Source organism: Quercus suber, unplaced genomic scaffold, assembly GCF_002906115.3.
Source record: "Quercus suber isolate HL8 unplaced genomic scaffold, Cork oak 2.0 scaffold_146, whole genome shotgun sequence".
Taxonomy (NCBI): Eukaryota; Viridiplantae; Streptophyta; class Magnoliopsida; order Fagales; family Fagaceae; genus Quercus; species Quercus suber.
Window position 1 is genome coordinate 1,159,133 of NW_027069607.1, and position 20,345 is coordinate 1,179,477.

Consider the following 20,345-nt stretch of genomic DNA (forward strand, 5'->3'; position numbering starts at 1 on the left):
TTCAAGAAATGTGAAAAGAAGAAATAGAAAAAAAAAAAATAAAAAAATTAAGGTGACTTGAATGATCCGAGAGTTTCTCTAATGATCAGCGGAAAAGAAGCGGGTTAAAGAGAGATATTCTTATATGAGCTATTTGTCTGTGTTGTTAAAAAAAAAGAAAAAAAGAAAAAAACTCATTCAAGCCCGGTAATTTATAGCATTATTTTTATTAATTAGCATAGTCTTTGTAGTAATTAACTTGGTCTAGTTAGTCGTACTTATACATCAAAGTAAATTAGGTAGTAATTATAGCAGTATTTTTGTTAATTAACTTGGTTTAGATACGGTAATTATAAATTGAAGAAAATGCATTAAAGTATAATTATTAAAGCAGTGTTTTTCATAACTGCCAAAAGATTCGCATTTATATAGAATCTTTCAAACGAAGAATCTAGTTGGACGGCTGGGATTGGGTTCATGAGAGGATCACGGCTGGAAAATAATTTTCAAAGAACAATTTTAGTATATATATAATATATTATTTTTAGCAATTTATTTCTATAAAATTGCACTTTGCCACCCTTAACAATATTATTGATAAAAATGCTATAAAAAATTATTAGCCCAACAATAAAAATTAAGCCCAAACAACACCAAAAAAGGAAAAAAAAAAAAAAAATCAGAGCTGATTCTAATTAGATATCTACCGAGCCTAAGAGTAGGAAACACTCAACTTACCTCACACATATAATAAAAGGGAAAAAAGAAGGGGATTTCTAAACCATTCAAAAAATAAAAAACCAAAAGAAGAAAAACCTAACTTACGGTTGAACATAGAGGAGAGGAAATCGGCAGCCAGCGGCAGAAGCAAAGGTAGTCAGCCAGTTAAGGACAGGGACGCTAAGCGGTTGGGGCCTGGGAGCTGGGATGGAGAGACATGATACCAGAGAGAAAGAGTTAAAAGAGAGGTAAATAAAAACTGAACCAAGACCATCTTTGTCTTTACCTTTAGCATTCTTTTATAAATGAAAAAAGTTGCATCTGATCTGACAAACACAACTACACATGCAATAGTCAACAAGTCATTGATTTTTTGTAATTTTTTTTTGGTTGTTGTTTTGTCTTTAGCAATAGCGAATAGCCTGTGTTTTGTGATATTTATTTTGGTAGTTTTGTCTTGGGTGTTTTTTGTCTTTTAGTTAGTGTCTTTTAAAACATTAAAGTTAGATAAATAATTAAAGAGATTATTTGTAACTTTAGAATTTATTGGATAATTGTTGAATGTTTGTGTGTATAGTATTTGTCTATTGTGTGTAATGATTGTAGATTATTGACCATATAATAACATAATAATTTCAAATTATATTTTATTTGTAGATTATGAAAAAGTCAACTACCATATTTGATTTTTTCAAAAGAAAAGTTTCAAATGATTTAGAAGCTAATACTAGTGGTGCAACATTGCCAACCACTAATGTTGAGGAAAATCCTGATGTCCCAATTGAGAAAAATCTCGACGTCCCAATTGAGGAAAATCCTGATGAACCTGTTGAGGAAAATCTTCATGTCCCTATTGAGCAAAATTCTCAAAAAAAATTTCAAAAGGTTGATATGAGTTCATTGCAATTAGAACTTAATCCTGGATTTCCTAGACAAATATATACTTATCATGTTGATCAACGAGATGAGATCTGGCGATGTTACATTAAGTTGGGTCCATACTAGCCTTGTTTTAAAAAATTTTAAAAATCTGAGAAGGGTCGAAGCTTTCAAGGTTCTTAGTATGAAGATGATCGCTTTAAGCCATGGCTTGAATATTCTCCTAAAAAAGATGCCGCTTTTTGTCTACCATGCTTTCTCTTTCATAAGCCAACTGGGCATGATGGACAAAATGCATTCACAGTTAACGGATTTAAGAGTTGGAAGAAAGTTTAAAATGGTGAAAGTTCTTTTATTCTTCATATGGGGAAAGATCTTAACTCCACTCATAGAATTGCCCATAAAGCATGTCTAGATTTAATGAACCAGTCTCAACACATAGACAGGGTAGTGAGCAATTTCACTTCAAAACAAATTGCAAATAATCAAATACGATTGAAGGCTTCAATTGATGTTGTTCAACATCTTTCCTTGCAAGCTATTGCTTTTAGAGGTCGAGATGAAAGCTCTACTTCAACCAATCGAGGAAACTTTCTTACGACATTGGATTTGATGGTGAGCTATAATAATAATATTGTTGAAATAATGACAAAAGCTCCAAAAAATGCCACCTACACATCACCTCAGATTCAAAAAGAAATTTTACATGTTATTTCAACCAAAGTGAAGAAGGCAATTAGGGAAGAAATTGGTGATGCAAAGTTTTGCATATTGGTTGATGAAGCTTGTGATAAGTTCATGAAAGAGCAAATGGCTGTGGTTTTAAGATATGTTGATGCAAATGGCTTTGTGCGAAAACAATTTTTTGGGATTGTTCATGTTGTTGACACTGTAGCAGTAACCCTTAAAAAGGAGATATATTATTTGTTCTCTAATTATTGCTTAGATATCCAAAACATTCGGGGGCAAGGATATGATGGTGCAAGCAACATGCGAGGTAAGTGTAATGGATTACAAGCTTTGATTTTGAATGATTGTCTATATACTTACTACATTCATTATTTTGCACATCGCTTACAATTGGCATTAGTAGGAGCATCAAAAGAAGTTGTCCCTCTTAATAGATTTTTCACTAAATTGATTTTGGTTATCAATAATATTTGTGCTTCATGCAAACGTATTGAGCAATTAAAAATTGCTAGAGCTTCTGACATTGCATATTTGATTGATGTTGAAGAGCTTGAGACTGGGAAAGGACTTAATCAGATGGTCACTTTACAGCGACCTGGAGATACTCGTTGGGGTTCGCATTATAAATCAGTTTCTAACTTGATAAAGTTGTTTAGTCCAACATGTGAAGTTCTACTGAAAATTATGGATGAAGGAAATTCTTCACAAAAAGTAGAAGCAGAGTCCGCTTATGAGGTATTAATTTCATTTGAATTTGTCTTCATCTTGCATTTTGATAATGAAACTATAGGGATCACGGATAAACTTTGTCAAGCTTTGCAAAACCAATCGCAAGACATTTTAAATGCTATGCATTTAGTTTCATCCACTAAAAAACTTATTCAACAATTTAGAGATGAGAAATGGGATGACTTACTAGCTATTGTGATATCATTTTGTAAGAAATGTGGTTTAGATGTCCCTGATATGAATGCTCGTTATGTTGCAAGATTTGGTCGATCTCGTCATCAACAAGAGGACTTTAAAAATGAGCATTATTATAAAGTAGATATTTTTAATGCAGGAATAGATTTTCAATTACAGGAACTAAATCATTGGTTTAGTGAGCATGCCATGGAATTACTTACGCTTAGCTTAGCTCTAAACCCTCAAGAGGCATATGAATCTTTTCGAGTCAATGATATTTGTTCATTGGTGGGTAATTTTTATCCAACAGACTTCACAGATGATGAAAAGAATGATTTGAAAAAGGAACTTGATCTTTATAAGTATGATGTAGTTCAGCATTCAGGGTTCAAGAATTTGAAAAATATTTCTGAATTGTGCCAATGGATGGTGAGAACTAGAAAATCAGAATACTATCTGCTTATTTATAGAGTGGTCAAGCTTGTGCTTACTCCTTCCGTTTCTACTGCAACTACAGAGCGAGCATTTTCAGCTATGAATGTTATCCAAATTGACCTTCGCAACAAAATGGAAGATGAGTTTTTGTCAGACGCTATGATGTTATTCATTGAAAGGGACATTGCTTCGACAATTAGTACGGATTCAATCATAAATGATTTCGAAGATTTAAAAAGACGGCAAGTTCCATTTTTATAAATAATTGCATTGTAATATCTTAAAAAACAATAATTTTGTGTATTTTTCTTTGTTGATGGTTTATTAAATGTATGTTTATTTGGAGTTTTTTTTTTTTTTTTTGTTTATACTTCTGCCCCCCTAACTCCAAGTCCTGGCTCTGTCCCTGCCTAAGCTTTTGTGCTTTGATTAGACTGACGTAGAAACAAAAAAAAAAAACTCAAAATCAAGTATCACATTATGGAACTCGATTTTTTTGAACTCGAGTTTAATACTTGAATTTTAAGAAAGTGGTACATTATTAAATATTTTGCAAATAGTGGTAAGTTGCTAAATATTTTGACAAATGGTATTAGGCTACTTTTGTTGAGGATCATGAGATCGATAAACTCTCATCATGAGTTTTATGAAATTACACGTCATCATGTTTCACATGGTATCTCAACTCTCAAGTACACTTGGACTCATGTTTCACATAGTTATATCCCAAAACACACACCAAAATAAATAAATAATTATAAGATAGCGTATTGAGAAGATCAATTTAAAAGCTTCCTTCTAGCATTAGAGTTATAGAAGACACGTGGTCAAGTAGAATTAGTGTAGTAGTTTGTTACTTCTGTTAGTAGATGCTGCTCCTAATGAATACTGAAAATCTGTATAATTTACTACAACGGTGAAATTATCCTAGTAAAAAAAAGTTGCTAGAATTATCTTATTCACTTAATGTACTACACACCTCCTTTTATGCAATGATAGACCTTCCAAAAATTGGGAAAATTATTATATCTGTTGGTGTAGTCCTTTCTTCCCTCGCAAGAGGATGTGGGTCTCATTTGGGACCCATAAGTGGAGCCCACACCTCTTATGAGAGGAGAAGTAATTCCCTCCGTGATAATTTCTCCTAGAATTCGTCCAAGAATCAAAGTAAGCATGGTCATATTTTTTGGATGATGGAACACAATCACTGTATAGAATTATGGGGTAATTGATAGGCAAAATATACTAACATGGGCTTTTGGTTAGCTAGAAGACATCCTACTTCCTACATTCTAAATAAGTTTTGACATAAAATACTTTTTTCATACAAGGGCAATTTAATTTGTTCTTGTTACTTTTCATGTGTGAATGAAATTTACAAAAAAGTGGAATTTTTTCAACATTATTACAAAAGAATTACATTGCAACGAAGCCAGTAGGAAAAAAAAAAAAAAGCCTAGAAAGAAAATTTATTTTTTCTTTCACGAACACACATCATCTCCTTCATAATATGAACATAAACCTTTTTTTTTTTTGGGATAAACTATATGAACAGAATTTACATAAACATTCGCATCACAGATTTCTTATTAACTTCTCTAATTCAAGGCTCCCTCTTCAACATTTTTCATCTGTTTGGCACTGCTAACTTCCTTAGCTGTGTCATAGGATGCATGTAATCCATAAAGGAAATAATAAACAATCATTACTAGAGTAAATATCCCGAACCTTTCGAACGATTTTTTATCTATAGACCCAAGAAGGAAAATGTTGATGGCAATTGATAATGATGGCAGCCATGGTACCAATGGCATGCCCCAAAATTTTGGTTCCCTGGCCTGTGGAACAAAAAGCCGAAGCCCGAAAGTTGACAAGAGCCAAATTGGTAGTGTTATTGCGTACCCAATCCAACCATCAGTAGATGAGGCCCAATAAATAGCAATGCCAATTGAAGATCCAAGAATAAGGGCAAGAAACACAATGAACTTGATACGGTTTGCTTTTGTTGTCACCCCACTAACATAGTATCGACGCACAAGAAGGCCAATAGCCACAAGCATGAGGACAAACAGTGAGGAGATTGAGAGCAACTTTGAGAGAATGCCAAGCGATGTGAAGAAGGCAATTACTGCCGTGGCTGAAAGCATGACCACTGTGGCATTGAGAGGAGTCCCAGTTCTCTCATTCACAATGGCGAGGCATGGGGGCATCATGTGTGTACGTGCAATATGTGTGAGATATCGAGCTTGACTCACTGCTGCTCCAAGCAAAACTGTTGTCATTCCCTTCAATGCACCAGCAGCAACTATGTACTTAGCCCATCCCAAACCTACGGCTTCAAATGCCACAGAAAATGGTGCATCTACATCAATATCTTTGTATGGTTGCATTAGGCATAGTGCCATAGCTAGTAAACAATATACCAATGTAACAATCACCATTGAGCCAACAAGACCAATAGGAATGTCCCGACCGGGATTCTTTGTTTCCTCAGCCACAGTTGAGATAAGATCAAATCCAAGATAGGCAAAGAAAAGCACTGCTGATGCTTGAAAGATGCCATGGACACCAAATGGTGCAAAATCACTGTAATTTTTGGTGTCAGCTTTTGCAAGGCCTGCAATGATGATGAAGAGAAGGACAACAATATGGATGATGGTGGCAATGTAATTGAATATTGAGGAGCCCTTTGTGCTCACAACAGCCATAACACAAATGGTAGCCAAGACAACAATGGCAATGGGGTCGAGGTATCTATAGTCTGGTGATAAACTATGGGCTACAATGCGGAAATCATTTGGGTCGTGGTTCAAGAGTGTGGCAAAGTAGGATGTCCAAGAACGGGAAACCGCTGCTCCACCAATCACGCACTGGAGTAGGATGTTTCCGGCAACGATGAAGCCCACGAAATCACCCAGCTCAACCCTTAAATAGGCAAATGATCCACCTGAAAGGGAAGCAACTTGTTAGCTTAGCCATATTATTTAACCATATATGTTAATTTGTTCTGATTATTGAAGGGCCGGACACATAATTTTTGTACAACCGTGCATGTGTCAAGGTAAAGGATGATGTTATGAATTCCCATTAACAAGCAATTAACAAATAAATCGACAATATTTCTAAGATCAAGAAAGTATTAAATCAAAACTATTTGTATTTTATTTATTTATTTATTTTTAGCATTCAAGTAACACAAGACATGTTAAGTTCAATCAAAACTTCCTGATATTTATAACACGTTCAGATCTCCATTTTCCAATTATTATAACTATGGAATAATTCAAATGAATTACATAAAACAATTTTTAAAAATATATAATATGTTTTGGGCGATAAAAGTGTGTTATAAACATGATTATCTTGAATGGAATTTATCCATGTGAATTATGTATTTGAAAAGGAATTTTTTCTATTCTCACGTTATATATATACACATGCATATATTAATATGTATAATTTTTTTCAATTAATAAAAAACATTACATTTTAATTGTCTGAGGAGCCAAACTTCCATAGAAAAGGGGAGAAGAAAAAAAAAAGTCAAACATATTATTAGTCTACAGATTGCTTTGTGTGTCCCTAAACTTTCTCGTTCTAATTACCTACTTAATCAATTATTAGATTTAGTCAATCAAAAGGTTGAAAGCTTTTTCTTTCTCTACTTCTTTTGTTTTGGTTATACTTGGCTAATTGCAGACACAAGCATTTCACACTATTAATAAACCTGAATTACACCTTATTTTGTTTTGGTATTCATCACAAAAACCCTCTTTACGAGAGTCATTTACGTAAAAGCTAGCTTTATTTTCAGGACACATCCTTCTTTCGTCTAAATTATTATATCCATATCCACCTTGGCTTGCAAAAAAAAAAAAAATGTATATATACACTTACTATAAAAATATATTATATACTAAACTAACCTATTGTGATCACTCTAATAAAATATTGAACACTCTAACTTGAGAATTACAAAAATTTGGGTTCAATAAAAATAAGAGTAATGTTACATTTACAATATTTTCACAACAAATCTTATGTGGTAAGTTGTTACTGGTTCTAATTTGGGCCCAATATTGATATTATTTTTTTACCTATCAATAATAACTTTCTGAATAAAATTCATTGTAAAAATGTTGTGAATGTAGCATTATTTTAAAATTAGTTATGTCCCTCAAACATAATCCTTAATCACTTTTATAAATTTAAAAAAAAAAAAACTTAAATAACAACAATAAATATTAGCCCAAATAATAACAAACATAAACCAAACAAAAACAAGATAAGATCAAACAACAAGAAGTGAACATATTATTCAACAAAAAGATAAAAAATGCTAAGTATTCAAATTTGTAGCTCATTTAACTTATTCAATAAAAATAATCTCTAATTTCATTTTTCTTTAAAAAATGGTACCAAGCAAAATATTGTGAGTTCTTCTTGATAGTGACGATAGTTATACTCTTTATTTTTGGCTTTACAGTTACAGCAATTTTGCTCTCCCTAGCAACTTGACTCGTAGTTGTATCAAATATTCAAGTTATCTCTTTTTTAGATTTCTTATAATTTAAATTTCTTAATGACCATTCTAAAAGAAATTCTTAGAGCCATCACTGAATATCAAGGCATATTAACAAACTTACGGGCATATTTTTCTTCAACTTTTAAGAAAATGAACTTAATCACATGAGCCGAAACAAAACACTAGCAGGGTTAAAATAAGAGCATGTGCATGGATTTCTTCCGATTCTTGTGAAAATGACCAATTGTGTGTGGACTTCTAAAAATTACTTCAATTTCATAATGACAAACTAGGATTTCAAAATCGGCTTTTGGACCTTTATCCAAAGCATATTCACAATTATATGCGATTAAATATAATATATTGAGTGGTGACAGAATTCATAAATATATGGTCCAAAACTTTATATTATATTAAACTAATATTTTATAAATTATACAAATTAGAGCACCCAAATTTAAAAGTCGACAGAAAATTCTAACTAATCAATCATAAAAAAGACACTCTTAAATTCTTTATTTTTTCTTGAGAAACTGACACTCTTAAATTCAAGAACCATATAAATTATGCATTAAGACAAAATATGAAAAGAAAAAAAAAATTTGTACACTCAAAGTTTAGGCGGGTTGGTACGTCCCTGGTTAAAGGAGGTGTCTTAGGTGATAGCTTCAGGGGAAGCATATCTAATAATTAATATTTCTAAGTGAGTGAGTAAAAAAAAAATTTTTCTTTCATCCAAAAGAAAAACTGAAGAACAACGACATCCAAAATTCACTCTAAAAAGTTAGTTTGAGACTTCGAGCACTCAATTATTATTACTTTAAAAAAAAAATATTTTTCATAAAAGTGGTATCAAAACTTTTTTTAAAACAACATCCAAAATTCAGTCTAAAAACTTAGTTTGAGCACTCAATTATTGTTAATTTTTTTTTTAATATTTTCCATAAAATCGATATTAAAACTTTCTTAAAATAACATATTAACAAATTTCCTAAGAGCACCCGTTAACTAGATTCATAATTAAAAAGAAAGCTCAAGTGAATATTATTATTTTTTTAATATTTTCTATAAAAGTAGTATCAAAACTTTTTTAATATGACATATTAACAAATTTCACAAGGTCATCCGTTAATCGGGTCCATAATTAAAAAAGGGACTCAAGTTGATGACTTAGGCTGCGTTTGTTTTGGGTGAAAATCATTTTCCGTAAAATAGGCTGTTTGGTTGGTTTTGAAAATAGCATTTTCCGAAAATCAATTTCCTTTGACCGTGTAAAATATGGTTTTGACCCAGAAATGGTTTTACAGTTTTATTTTCCCTTCAAACCATTTCTGGAAAACGCAAAAGAGGGAGAGAACAAGAGAAAGAAGAGAGAAGGAGAGCTCGCCATCGCACCGGTCTTGCGCCGATCGGAGCACCGAGCCATCGCACTGGTCTCGCACCTCGCCATCGCACCACGCCATCGCCTCCGCTTGATCTTGCGATGTAGCCTTCGATCTCGCGATCTCGCCTTCGATCTCGCACCGGCGAACCCAGAAACCGTTGCCGATCGAACCCCGAGCACCGCACTGATTGAATCCAGAAGCCGTCGCCTTTGATCGTCTTCAATGCGAACCCAAAATCCAGAAGCGTCTGACCGGATTTGATATTTTTTTTCTTTGGTTTTGTTTTTGCTTTTGATTGCCTTGCTGTGATTTTGAAAATTTTTGTGATAAAATTTGTTTGGATTGTGAGAAAATGGCTGAGAAAATGTGAAAAAATTGTAGGAAAATAGTATTTTCAGAATAGAACCAAACACATGAAAATATTTTCTACACACAATTTTCATAATGCAACCAAACACTTAAAGCTATTTTCCTTTCCTGAAAATAGCATTTCCGGAAAATAGCCTATTTTCTAGAAATTATTTTACGCGAACCAAACGGACCCTTAATGGAAATGTGTGTAAAGTTTTCCTTCAAATCAATTAGAAGGAATCTTATCTAATGGTAGTTTATAAAATCATCTACATGTATTATTTAAATAAGTCACATAAGTTTTTTTTTTTTTTTTTTTTTATTTTTTGAAAACCACATAAGTTATTAAATAGGTTATATAATATTAAAAAAAAAATCATATATATAACTGAAAATAAACCTAGATGATTTTATCAATTGTCAGAAAAAAATTCTCAAAAAAAAAAAAAAAAGTCACAAAATGGGTTAGAAATTTTTTTCTCCAATCATTAAGTTAAAAAAAAATCGACAAATAAATGCATTTCCAAATACTTGACACCCCCTAAAATAAATAAATAAAGCTCTATCTGTAGAGCATTGAACTGGCCTCCAATAGATATAAAGCTTAAACATATCAAAAAATATACTCCCCTCCTTGACTTAAAAAAACCCATTTCTCTAAGTCCAACAATTAAAATTGAAGCCGTACGGCCAAATCTTTTTATTTATTTATTTTCATACAAGATAGAATTCTATTCTAACCTAATCTAAGTGTATATGTGTGTGAAGCTCCCTCCTGAAGACTTGAACTCTGGCCCTTACTCCCAACACCCTACAAACACTTATACTTGTGAAGTGACCATTGCATCAAGGGTGTGCAGTGGTGCCAAAATCTTTAATTTTCTACGTATTAGCCAATTATATATGGAAGTTAATGCTCACAATATTTCAACAATACTTTAATAATAAAATGGGTCATGATGCTTAGGGCAATTATTAATAAATCATATTAGAAAAGTTTTAACAACACTTTTGTGGGAAATATAAAAAAGATGTCAACAAAATTAATTATTTATCATTTTCCCATAAAATATTTCTAAAAATAGTTCCAAAATCAATGTCTTTAGGGCATTATTTAACATTTCCCTAATAAAAAAAAAGGTGATAGATTCTTATACTAGTTCAAATTTGAACCTACTAGTGAAATTACATTTTTGTTTACTAGTAATAGTCAATAACAATATACTATTTAGAATTTGTTGCGAAAAAGTTGAGGACGTAAATCTATTTTTTTAAAATAATATATAAGGCAATCACCTATGTTGACTGCCCCTTCTTCAAAAAAAAAAAAAAAAAAAAAATGTTGACTGCCTAATAAAATGACCATTAAAACTTTTTGTTTTTTTATTTTTTTTTTATTTTTAAAAAGACCATTAAAACTTGATAGATAATTATGATACTAGTAATATAAGTAAGAGTGTGGCTTACTTCCAATAATTTCTTATTTGGATATCTTTTTTTGTTTTAATAAGGAACGGTTACGTCAGCTAAACCTTTGTCTTAACGAGAACTAACAAAATTTCAAATTCAAAAACTAATGAGAAGTAAACCAAACCCTAAATTAAATAGATTAAAACAAAATTTGAAAATGGAAAAAGAAAATAATGAGCTAGATAATAAGGATGGAATTGGTACCTGCAACTGGGATCTCAACAGCGAATTCAGTGTAGCAAAAAACAGAGAGTAATGCAGAGATACCCGAAACGACGTATGACAATACAACAGCAGGTCCTGCATGTTGTTGAGCCTCAAGCCCTGTAAGGACGAAGATCCCAGCTCCAATCACAGCTCCTATGCCGAACCAAATGAGGTCCCACCACGTCAACGTCTTCTTCATCTCGTGCTGGCTCCGTGCCTTCATATCCACAAGCTCCGTCTCATCCAACGACCGAGTCAGCACTCGATCTTTCAGCCTATGTGGTGTGTCCTTCAGTGCCCTCACATAGTTTCCCCAGCTGCGAAAAGATTCATCGGGGAGAAATTTGTGTGTTGCGAAGGAGCACCCTCGTTTCCAAACACCTTCTTGCCTTCCGTATTCTCCCATCCTGATTCAACCTCTACTCTCTCTCTCTCTCTCTGTGTTTGGCTCCTAAGAATATAGAGAGAGAGAGAGATGAAAGTAATGGTATAATGAATCTTTTTATGAACCACACAGCTAGCGTATTAATCAATATTGTTTACATATATATAGCTCTGTAAAGCACGATTTTAGAATTATAAATACAGTTATCTATTTGAATTCTTTTTTCTTTCTCAAAAAAGAAAAAAAAAAAAACTTGAATTCTTTTTTTTTAGTACTGTTATTATAATTTGATTCTATACTATTTAAATTATGTTCTCCAATTGGATTCAAATATTTGATATTTTAATTAAATAATTTTTTAAAAAAAGATAGCACTAGTCTTACCTTATTGATCAATGCAGTCAAGTATTGAAATTTAATTGGAAACCTTAATATACTCCATCTAAGATAATGTATCTATAAGTTTCTTACCTAACCTATAATTACAACAGTGAGAGGCAATTTGAACCTGGACATCCATATTGGAAAGATTAAAAAGTGTCCCTTAACAATGTACCTACATCACTACATATATTTTTAGTTGGCCTATTAATAAGTAATAATGTGTTGATTGTTGAGTTTATGAATCACCGTGAGTTGGAGCTACTTTAAAAAAGGATATAATTTTTCTTAAAGTTAATTTGAAGGAAAATTTCTTCAACTTACTATATAATAACTTATAATATTATTGTTATAAATTAAAATGAATATTAAGAAGATAAAGAAATGCATAGAGAAGACAGTATATAAACTTTATTCTTTAAGTGGTCATCCACATAAATTATTATCTATCTTGAATACAAATGCGTCTTCCTTTGTAATTAGCTCACATATATATACATGTTAAGAATCAGATGGAGAGAACTCTTAAGAATGCAACACCATGCATTATAGAATATAACTTCATCCCTTTATGAAAGTAACATCACACACTCTCGTAACTTCATACATTTACAAAACTCCCCCTTGGATGACCACTCACTAAGAATATGTCTTGTTAAAACCTTATCAAGGAAAAACCCCGTGGGAAAAAACCAATGGTGAAGGAAAAAGAGTACAGTATTCTTGTGTCACCTTGAGTGCCTTAGGATTGCCTCATATACATGTTAAGAATCAGATGGAGAGAACTCTTAAGAATGCAACGCCATGCATTATAGAATATAACTTCATCCCTTTATGAAAGTAACATCACACACTCTTGTAACTTCATACATTTACAATACTCCCCCTTGGATGAACACTCACTAAGAATATGTCTTGTTAAAACCTTATCAAGGAAAAACCCCGTGGGAAAAAACCAATGGCGAAGGAAAAAGAGTACAGTATTCTTGTGTCACCTTGAGTGCCTTAGGATTGCCTCATTAAAACCTTTTAAAGGAAAACCCAGTGGGAAAAAACCTTAACGTAGGAAAAAGAGTACAATCAATACATATCCTTTAAAAAATTTACTCCCCCTTATGAGATCATAGAACTTCCAATGTCCATGATAAAAAGATTCTTGAGTTGATGCACCCCAATGTTAAGCACCATCTTCTTAAAAGTCGCAGTTGGTGATGGCTTAGTGAACATATTGACCAAATTATCATATGATCGTATTTGCTTGACATCAATATCACCGCTCTTCTGGAGCTCATGTGTATAAAAGAATTTTGGTGCAATGTGCTTGGTTCGTTCTATCACCTTTTGTATAGCCTCCTCTAATTTGAGTGATACAAGCAGCATTATTTTCATATAATATCGTTGGACTATTTTTTATTGATGATAATCCACAAATTTCATGAATATGTTGAATTGTTGATCTAAACCAAATACATTCACGACTTGCTTCATGAATTGCAATAGTCTCTACATGATTTGAGAAAGTATCAGAAATTGTTTGCTTAACAGATCTCCATGAAATAGCAGTATTTCCATAAGTAAATAAATATCATGATTGTGATCGACCTCTGTGTGGATCAGAAAGATAACTTGCATTAGCATATCCAATTGAATGTGGATTTGATCTATTTGGATAAAATAATCCCAAATTGGTCGTCCCATGAAAATAATGTAATATATGCTTAATTCTATTCCAATGTCTTCGAGTTGGTGCAAAACTATACCTTGCTAGTAAGTTAATTCCAAATGCTATATTAGGCCGTGTGTAGTTTGCAAGATACATCAAAGCACTAATTGCACTAAGATATAGTACTTTAGGACCAAGAGTTTCTTTATCATCTTCTTGTGGTCTAAATGGGTCTCTCTTGACATCAATTGACTGACCTTCCCTTGGAGTGCTCAAAGATTGAGCTTTATCCATGTTAAAGTGCTTTGAGACTTTTTCTGTGTATGTAGATTAGTGAACAAGAATTCCATTGGAAGATGTTCAATTTGCAGGCCAAGAAAAATTTTTTGTCTTTCCAAGATCTTTTATCTCAAATTTATTTATTTATTTTTTTAACAATTTGCTGTTTCTGCTAACTCTTCTGGAGTTCCCACAAGATTTAAATCATCAACATATACTGCGACAATAGCAAATCCAAATTCTGATTTTTTGATAAAAATGCATGAACAAATTAGATTATTCTCAAATCTTTCTTTCAAAAGATATTCATTGAGGTAATTATACCACATGCGTCCAGATTGCTTTAACTCATATAAGGATCTTTGTAGCTTGATAGAATACATACTTTGGGATGGAGGATTATATGTTTCAGACATTTTATATCCTTTTGGGATTTTCTTGTAGATATCATTATCTAATGATCCATATAGATATGTTATAACAACATCCATTAATTGCATATCCAAATTTTATTTTGCTACCAAGCTAATAAAAAATCAAAATGTAATTGCATCCATTACAGGAGTATATGTTTCTTCATAATCAATACCAGGTTTCTGAGAGAAAGCTTGCGCTACAAGTCGCGCTTTGTGCCTTATAATTTCATTTTTCTCATTTTGTTTACGCATAAATACCCATTTGTATCCAACAAGCATTACACCTTCAGGTGTTCGGACTACAGGTCTAAAAACTTTACGTTTAATTAGTGAATTTAATTATGCTTGAATCGTCTCTTTTTGCATTGGCAAATCATTTCTACATTGACATTCATCGAGGGTTTGTGGTTCATATTCATTATCATTACTTCTGGTAATATCAATGATGAACAGATTTTAGACCCTTTAACCCAACCAAATTAACCTAGTTAATTAGCCAAGTGATTAACTTAGTCAATTTATGCAATTCTAGGTTATCACAAAGATACAATCATATCAAGAATATAAAGCAGTGGAAAAATAAATAACACAAGATATGATGACCTAGGAAACCACACGGTAAAAACCTGGGGAGGATTTGACCTAGTTATTCTCAAGGTAAACCTGAATCCACTATGCAAAAGAATCGAAGTTCATACAAAAGGACTTACAAGCTCCCCGCTTGACTTCCTAATGCTACCCACCAGTAGAACTTACTGACATGACCACGTGGAAGCTCCGAATCCATGGACTCCTTCTTTCTTGGATTCTCCAATCAAGTATAAGCACCCACGCTTGTTATTCTTTAATCTTCAATGGCAGCAACTGAGTTGATCATCAAGGTGTTGAAGTAATCTCTACCTAGAAAACCCTAAGTTTATGTGAAGGAAAACTCCTCAAGGATCTCACAAGAGATTCACACAAACCGCAAAGTATGAGCAACAATACACCAGAGCAACTCTAAAAAACGTGGCTAGGGTTTTGTCTTTTATACTTAGGGTAAAAATAGAAAACCCAACACGTTTAATGAGGTAGGGCTGAGTTGGAAAATTCTACAGAAAAACATTTTGCCTGAGATTCGATCGATCAAGTCTAACTTTCGATTGATCAAGCCAGGTCGAAATGCACCAATGCATCTGCAGCCTCTCGATTCCAACTTTACATAAAATATATAACTTTGAGCAAGCCTAAACAAGACTAAGCATATTGTTTTGATCATGGTTTGTCAACATTACACATTAGAGTTCTAAGTACATCAAATCCTAAGTCTTTAGAACATAACAAATGACAACTTTGTATGAAAATATATTGTCAACAACAATTTTATTTATATCTCATATTTCTCCTGTATATACATAATGTATTGAGATCTCGTTATTTTTAGGTACCTAATCCTCTTCAGGTGGTAACTCATCTTGAGGTTCATTTCCAGAAGATTTTTGTTCATAAATTTTGAATAGATTAATTATTTCTATGACCTGTTTCTTGGGTATAGCCTCTTTAGTGGTTGCGACTTATTTTTCTTGTACTTTTCTCTTCCGAGGAATTTTATCTTTAACACCGACAGGCCTTCCACGCTTCAAGTGTGGCTTTGATTCATTTGCTGTTGTATTAATTGATTGTCCTACAGGGACTTCAATCTGTGTTGGAGTATTAGTAGCTGGAATGTAAGATTTCACTATTTTCTTATTATCAGTGAATACATCCGGTAATTGATTTGCAATTCATTGCAAATGAATAATCTTTTGAACTTTTAGTTCACATTGATTTGTACGAGGATCAAGATGAGATAACATGGAAACATTCCAAGTAATCTCACGTCGTGCTTTAGGCAATGACTTCTCTCCCCGTAATGGTGGGAAGCTTGTTTCATTAAAATGAAAATCCTTTAAACGTGCCTTAAAAACATCACCAGTTACCAGTTAGAGGTTCAAGATATCTAATGATAGATGGAAAATCAAAACCCATATTAATTCCAAGTCTGCGTTGAGGACCCATTTTAGTGTATTGTGGGGTGCAATAGGTACATATATAGCACAACCAAATGTGCGCAAGCGAAAAATATTTGGTTGTTGGCCAAGTACAAGTTGCAATGGTGAGAATTTATGATAAGCAGTTGGCCTAATGCGAACTAATGATGTAGCATGTAATATAGCATGACCCGAAGCATAAACAGGCAATTTTGATTTCATAAGCAAATGTTGAGCAATAAATTGAAGTCTTTTGATAAGTGATTTAGCTAAACCATGATGGGCAACATGATCTTCAACATCAATTCCAATTGACATGAAATAGTCATCAAAAGCTTGAGATGTAAATTCACTAGTATTATGTAAAAAAAATTTTCTAATTGGATAATCAGGAAATTGTGCTCCCAACCTAATTATTTGAGCAAAAAGCCTAGCAAATGCAACATTTCTAGTAGAAAGTAGACACACATGTGACCATCTGGTTGATGCATTAAATAAAGCCATAAAATACCTGAATAGACTACAAATATCACCTTGAATTCTTTCTAAGAAAGATGGACATTCAACAACAATCTTTGAAGGTGATGGTTTGATAATTAATTTACTTTGAGAATGTACACTACATGGACAATCACTTGGTAAAAGAATCTTTTGGTTTTTTAGGAGATGCCCATGAGAGTTTTCAATAATTTGACGCATCATCATTGACCCTGAATGTCCAAGATGATCATGCCAAAGCATAAAAATCTTTGGGTCCAAACACTTCTGGCGTATTGCAACATTTGTTTCAACTATTCTCATTGTAGTATAATATGACCCAAAAGAGAAAATTGGCTATTTTTCTAACATGAGCTTCTGGCTCGATACTATTGAAGTAGTATAAAGAAATTCTTCACTACCTTCGTTATTGGTTTCAATATGATAACTATTATAACATATATCCTTTAAGCTAAGTAAATTTCTTGTAGATTTAGAAAAATACAAAACATCGTCAATATAAAGTTTTGTGCCATTTGTCAATATAATAATCGCTCTTCCAGAGTCTTCAATCAAGTTCAATGAACCTGATATGGTATTGGCATTGGCTTTGAATAATATTAAATTTTGAAAATATTTCTTGTCTTTAAGAATCGTATGTGTTGTTGCACTATCTGCTAGACAAAATTCTTTACTAGTTATATTGGAATTAATTTTTACCCGTAAGACCCATGCCACTTCATATATGCAAAACATAAATTAAACTTTATTACTTTAAATGTAAATAAAGCATGTCAAAATAAAAATACTTATTATAATGCAATAATATAGAAAAGAATTAATTGGTATGGACATTTCCATCACCAAAGAAGTTATCAGTTTTTCCATCATCTTAAAGAAATTAGAGACATCAAGATGAGTCATATCAACTCCATTTGGAAGATCAAGATAATTCATAGGATCTTAAAAATCATTATAATCAACAAAAAGTTTGTTTCAATTCCTTTTCCCTTTTCTTTTATGGAGGCTTGGTATAGATCTACCAAATGTTTAGGAGTGCGACTAGTATGTGACCAATGACCTTCCATACCACACCTATAACACTTATTTTCATGGCCCTTTGATTGTTTATTCTGTAAACCCTTGCCATTTTTATTCTTCTGATGGTAAGGTGTATTATTCCTTTTTGAAGAATTATGATTACTATACTTTCTATATTGGTTGTTCCAACCACGTCCACATTCACACCCATGATCATTATTTCCTCTATGTTTTACAAATGAGGTTTCATTCGCTTCAAGGAACTGGATAGAATTGATTGGGTTAGATTGATTTTTTTTTTAACTATTTTTTTTTTATAGCAAAAGCTCATTGTCTTGTTCAGCCACTAGAAGACTATTAGTTCATTATACTTTTTGAACTTATGCTCTCAAAATTGCTGCTATAGAAGCACATTTGAGGCATGATATATGGGTCTTCTATCACATAATTTAATTATGGTCTAATTTTAATTTGCCAAATTATAAATCACTTGCACTTTTGGTTTATTGCAACTTCAATTGCACATCATATTGAGCTTTTACAATGATCAAGTTCTTTTGGAACTTGTATTTCTCCCACAAATTTATGGGATCTTTTATTATAAAGTACTCACTTTTCATGGAGATGACAGCAAATAAAAATCGTTGTTTTTACATGATCCTGCTAGGATTCATGGTTGCCATCCATAATAATATCTCTAGGATTTATTATATCAACATGGATCTCATCAAGGATCCTTGATACACAATTAGTTTATTAATTTATATCCAAAATTAATAGACATGTGTCACATATAAATTAAATATGCTTAAGATAAAAAAAAATATTATATTTAACAAGAAACCAATAAGATTATAATCCGTTAAATAAACACTAAAAATTTTAAGCATAAAATAATGTGAAGACAAATAAACAGGATAATTATTAATTCTTAGAAAGAAAACTTATAGTGAGTTAAGAGAACTACATAAATAATCTTTGATGTTTAAAGAACAATTGAAATACAACTTCCTTTTCAAAATTGGGTAGAGACTCGTGCTGATAACGTGTTATAAATTAAAATGAATATTAAGAAGATAAATAAATGCATAGAGAAGATAGTATATAAACTTTATTCTTTAAGTGGTCATCCACATAAATTATTATCTATCTTCAATACAAGTGTGTCTTCCTTTGTAATTAGCTCACATATATATACATGTTAAGAATTAGATGGAGAGAATTCTTAAGAATGCAATGCCATGCATTAAAGAATATAACTTCATCCCTTTATGAAAGTAACATCACACACTCTTGTAACTTCATACATTTACAACAATTTTTTTTTTCTAAAATTTTGTCAAATAATAATTTTAGAAAGAAAGTGAAGAGTAATTATGTTTCCCACAAAAAAAAAAAATGGTAATAATTTTCATGCATTCACGTCAAGGAAATCAACTAGCTTGAATTAAATACTAATTCTAAGAACGCATAGGCCTAGCTGAGGAGAAAGACTGCCCAAGGAGGAAATAGGTTCAAGGTCAAAGTGAATGCCTTAGCCCAAAGAAGGTAACAGTAATTACCCAAGACAAGTGGCAAAGGAAACTTCCTAACAAAGGTGCTATCACCTCTGCATTAAATGCACTGCACCAACCAGATTGGCTGCATTAATGGCTGAATGACATCTGAACAGTGGCATCATAGCCTGTTCCTTACTTAGCCTAGCCTTAAAAGGAAGGGAAAGGAAGGATGTGACAAGTATCTTCATCAAGGGTCATAAACCATCCAAGAGGAAGCCCCATATCAAAGCTGGGACACTATAAAAGGAAAGAGATGCCCAATGAACCGACATCAGATTCTGAGTGAAAGAGAGAGAAAATGGAAAACATACTTGACACGTGTTGTTTCTTACCTTTTTACTAAGTGTAAAGGCTCCTCAGTCATTTCGAGGAAGACAAAGTAAACAAAAATTCACTTTTATTTCTTACCCTCTTCTAATCATATGATATTTGCTAATCCTTAGCAAAGAATTGTTGTGATAAGTTTAACTGTTGGTCCAGAATTCCAACTCTACAAATTAATTGTTGTGAATCTTGGTCCAAGCCTAATACCTTGTTGGGCCTCCAGATTTTTGTCCCACACAGGTGCAATATTGCTATGAGCCTGGT

General features: G+C 32.5%; 1 protein-coding gene and 1 long non-coding RNA gene across 2 annotated transcripts; one reads left to right on the forward strand and one right to left on the reverse strand.

Annotated features, from left to right (window-relative positions):
• The first annotated feature begins 584 nt into the window (after positions 1-584).
• Positions 585-3,950, forward strand: LOC136068984 (uncharacterized). Its single transcript, XR_010630277.1, has 4 exons — positions 585-947; positions 2,525-2,575; positions 2,816-3,003; positions 3,692-3,950. It is a non-coding gene; the product is annotated as an uncharacterized LOC136068984 (long non-coding RNA).
• Positions 3,951-5,207: 1,257 nt separating this feature from the next.
• Positions 5,208-12,060, reverse strand: LOC112017710 (cationic amino acid transporter 1). The gene is made up of 2 exons (XM_024050163.2): positions 11,545-12,060; positions 5,208-6,556 (listed from the first exon to the last, which is right to left on the reverse strand). Exons 1-2 carry the CDS (start codon positions 11,951-11,953, stop codon positions 5,208-5,210), a joined length of 1,758 nt encoding a protein of 585 aa, XP_023905931.1. The 5' UTR covers positions 11,954-12,060.
• Between the last annotated feature and the right edge of the window lie 8,285 nt (positions 12,061-20,345).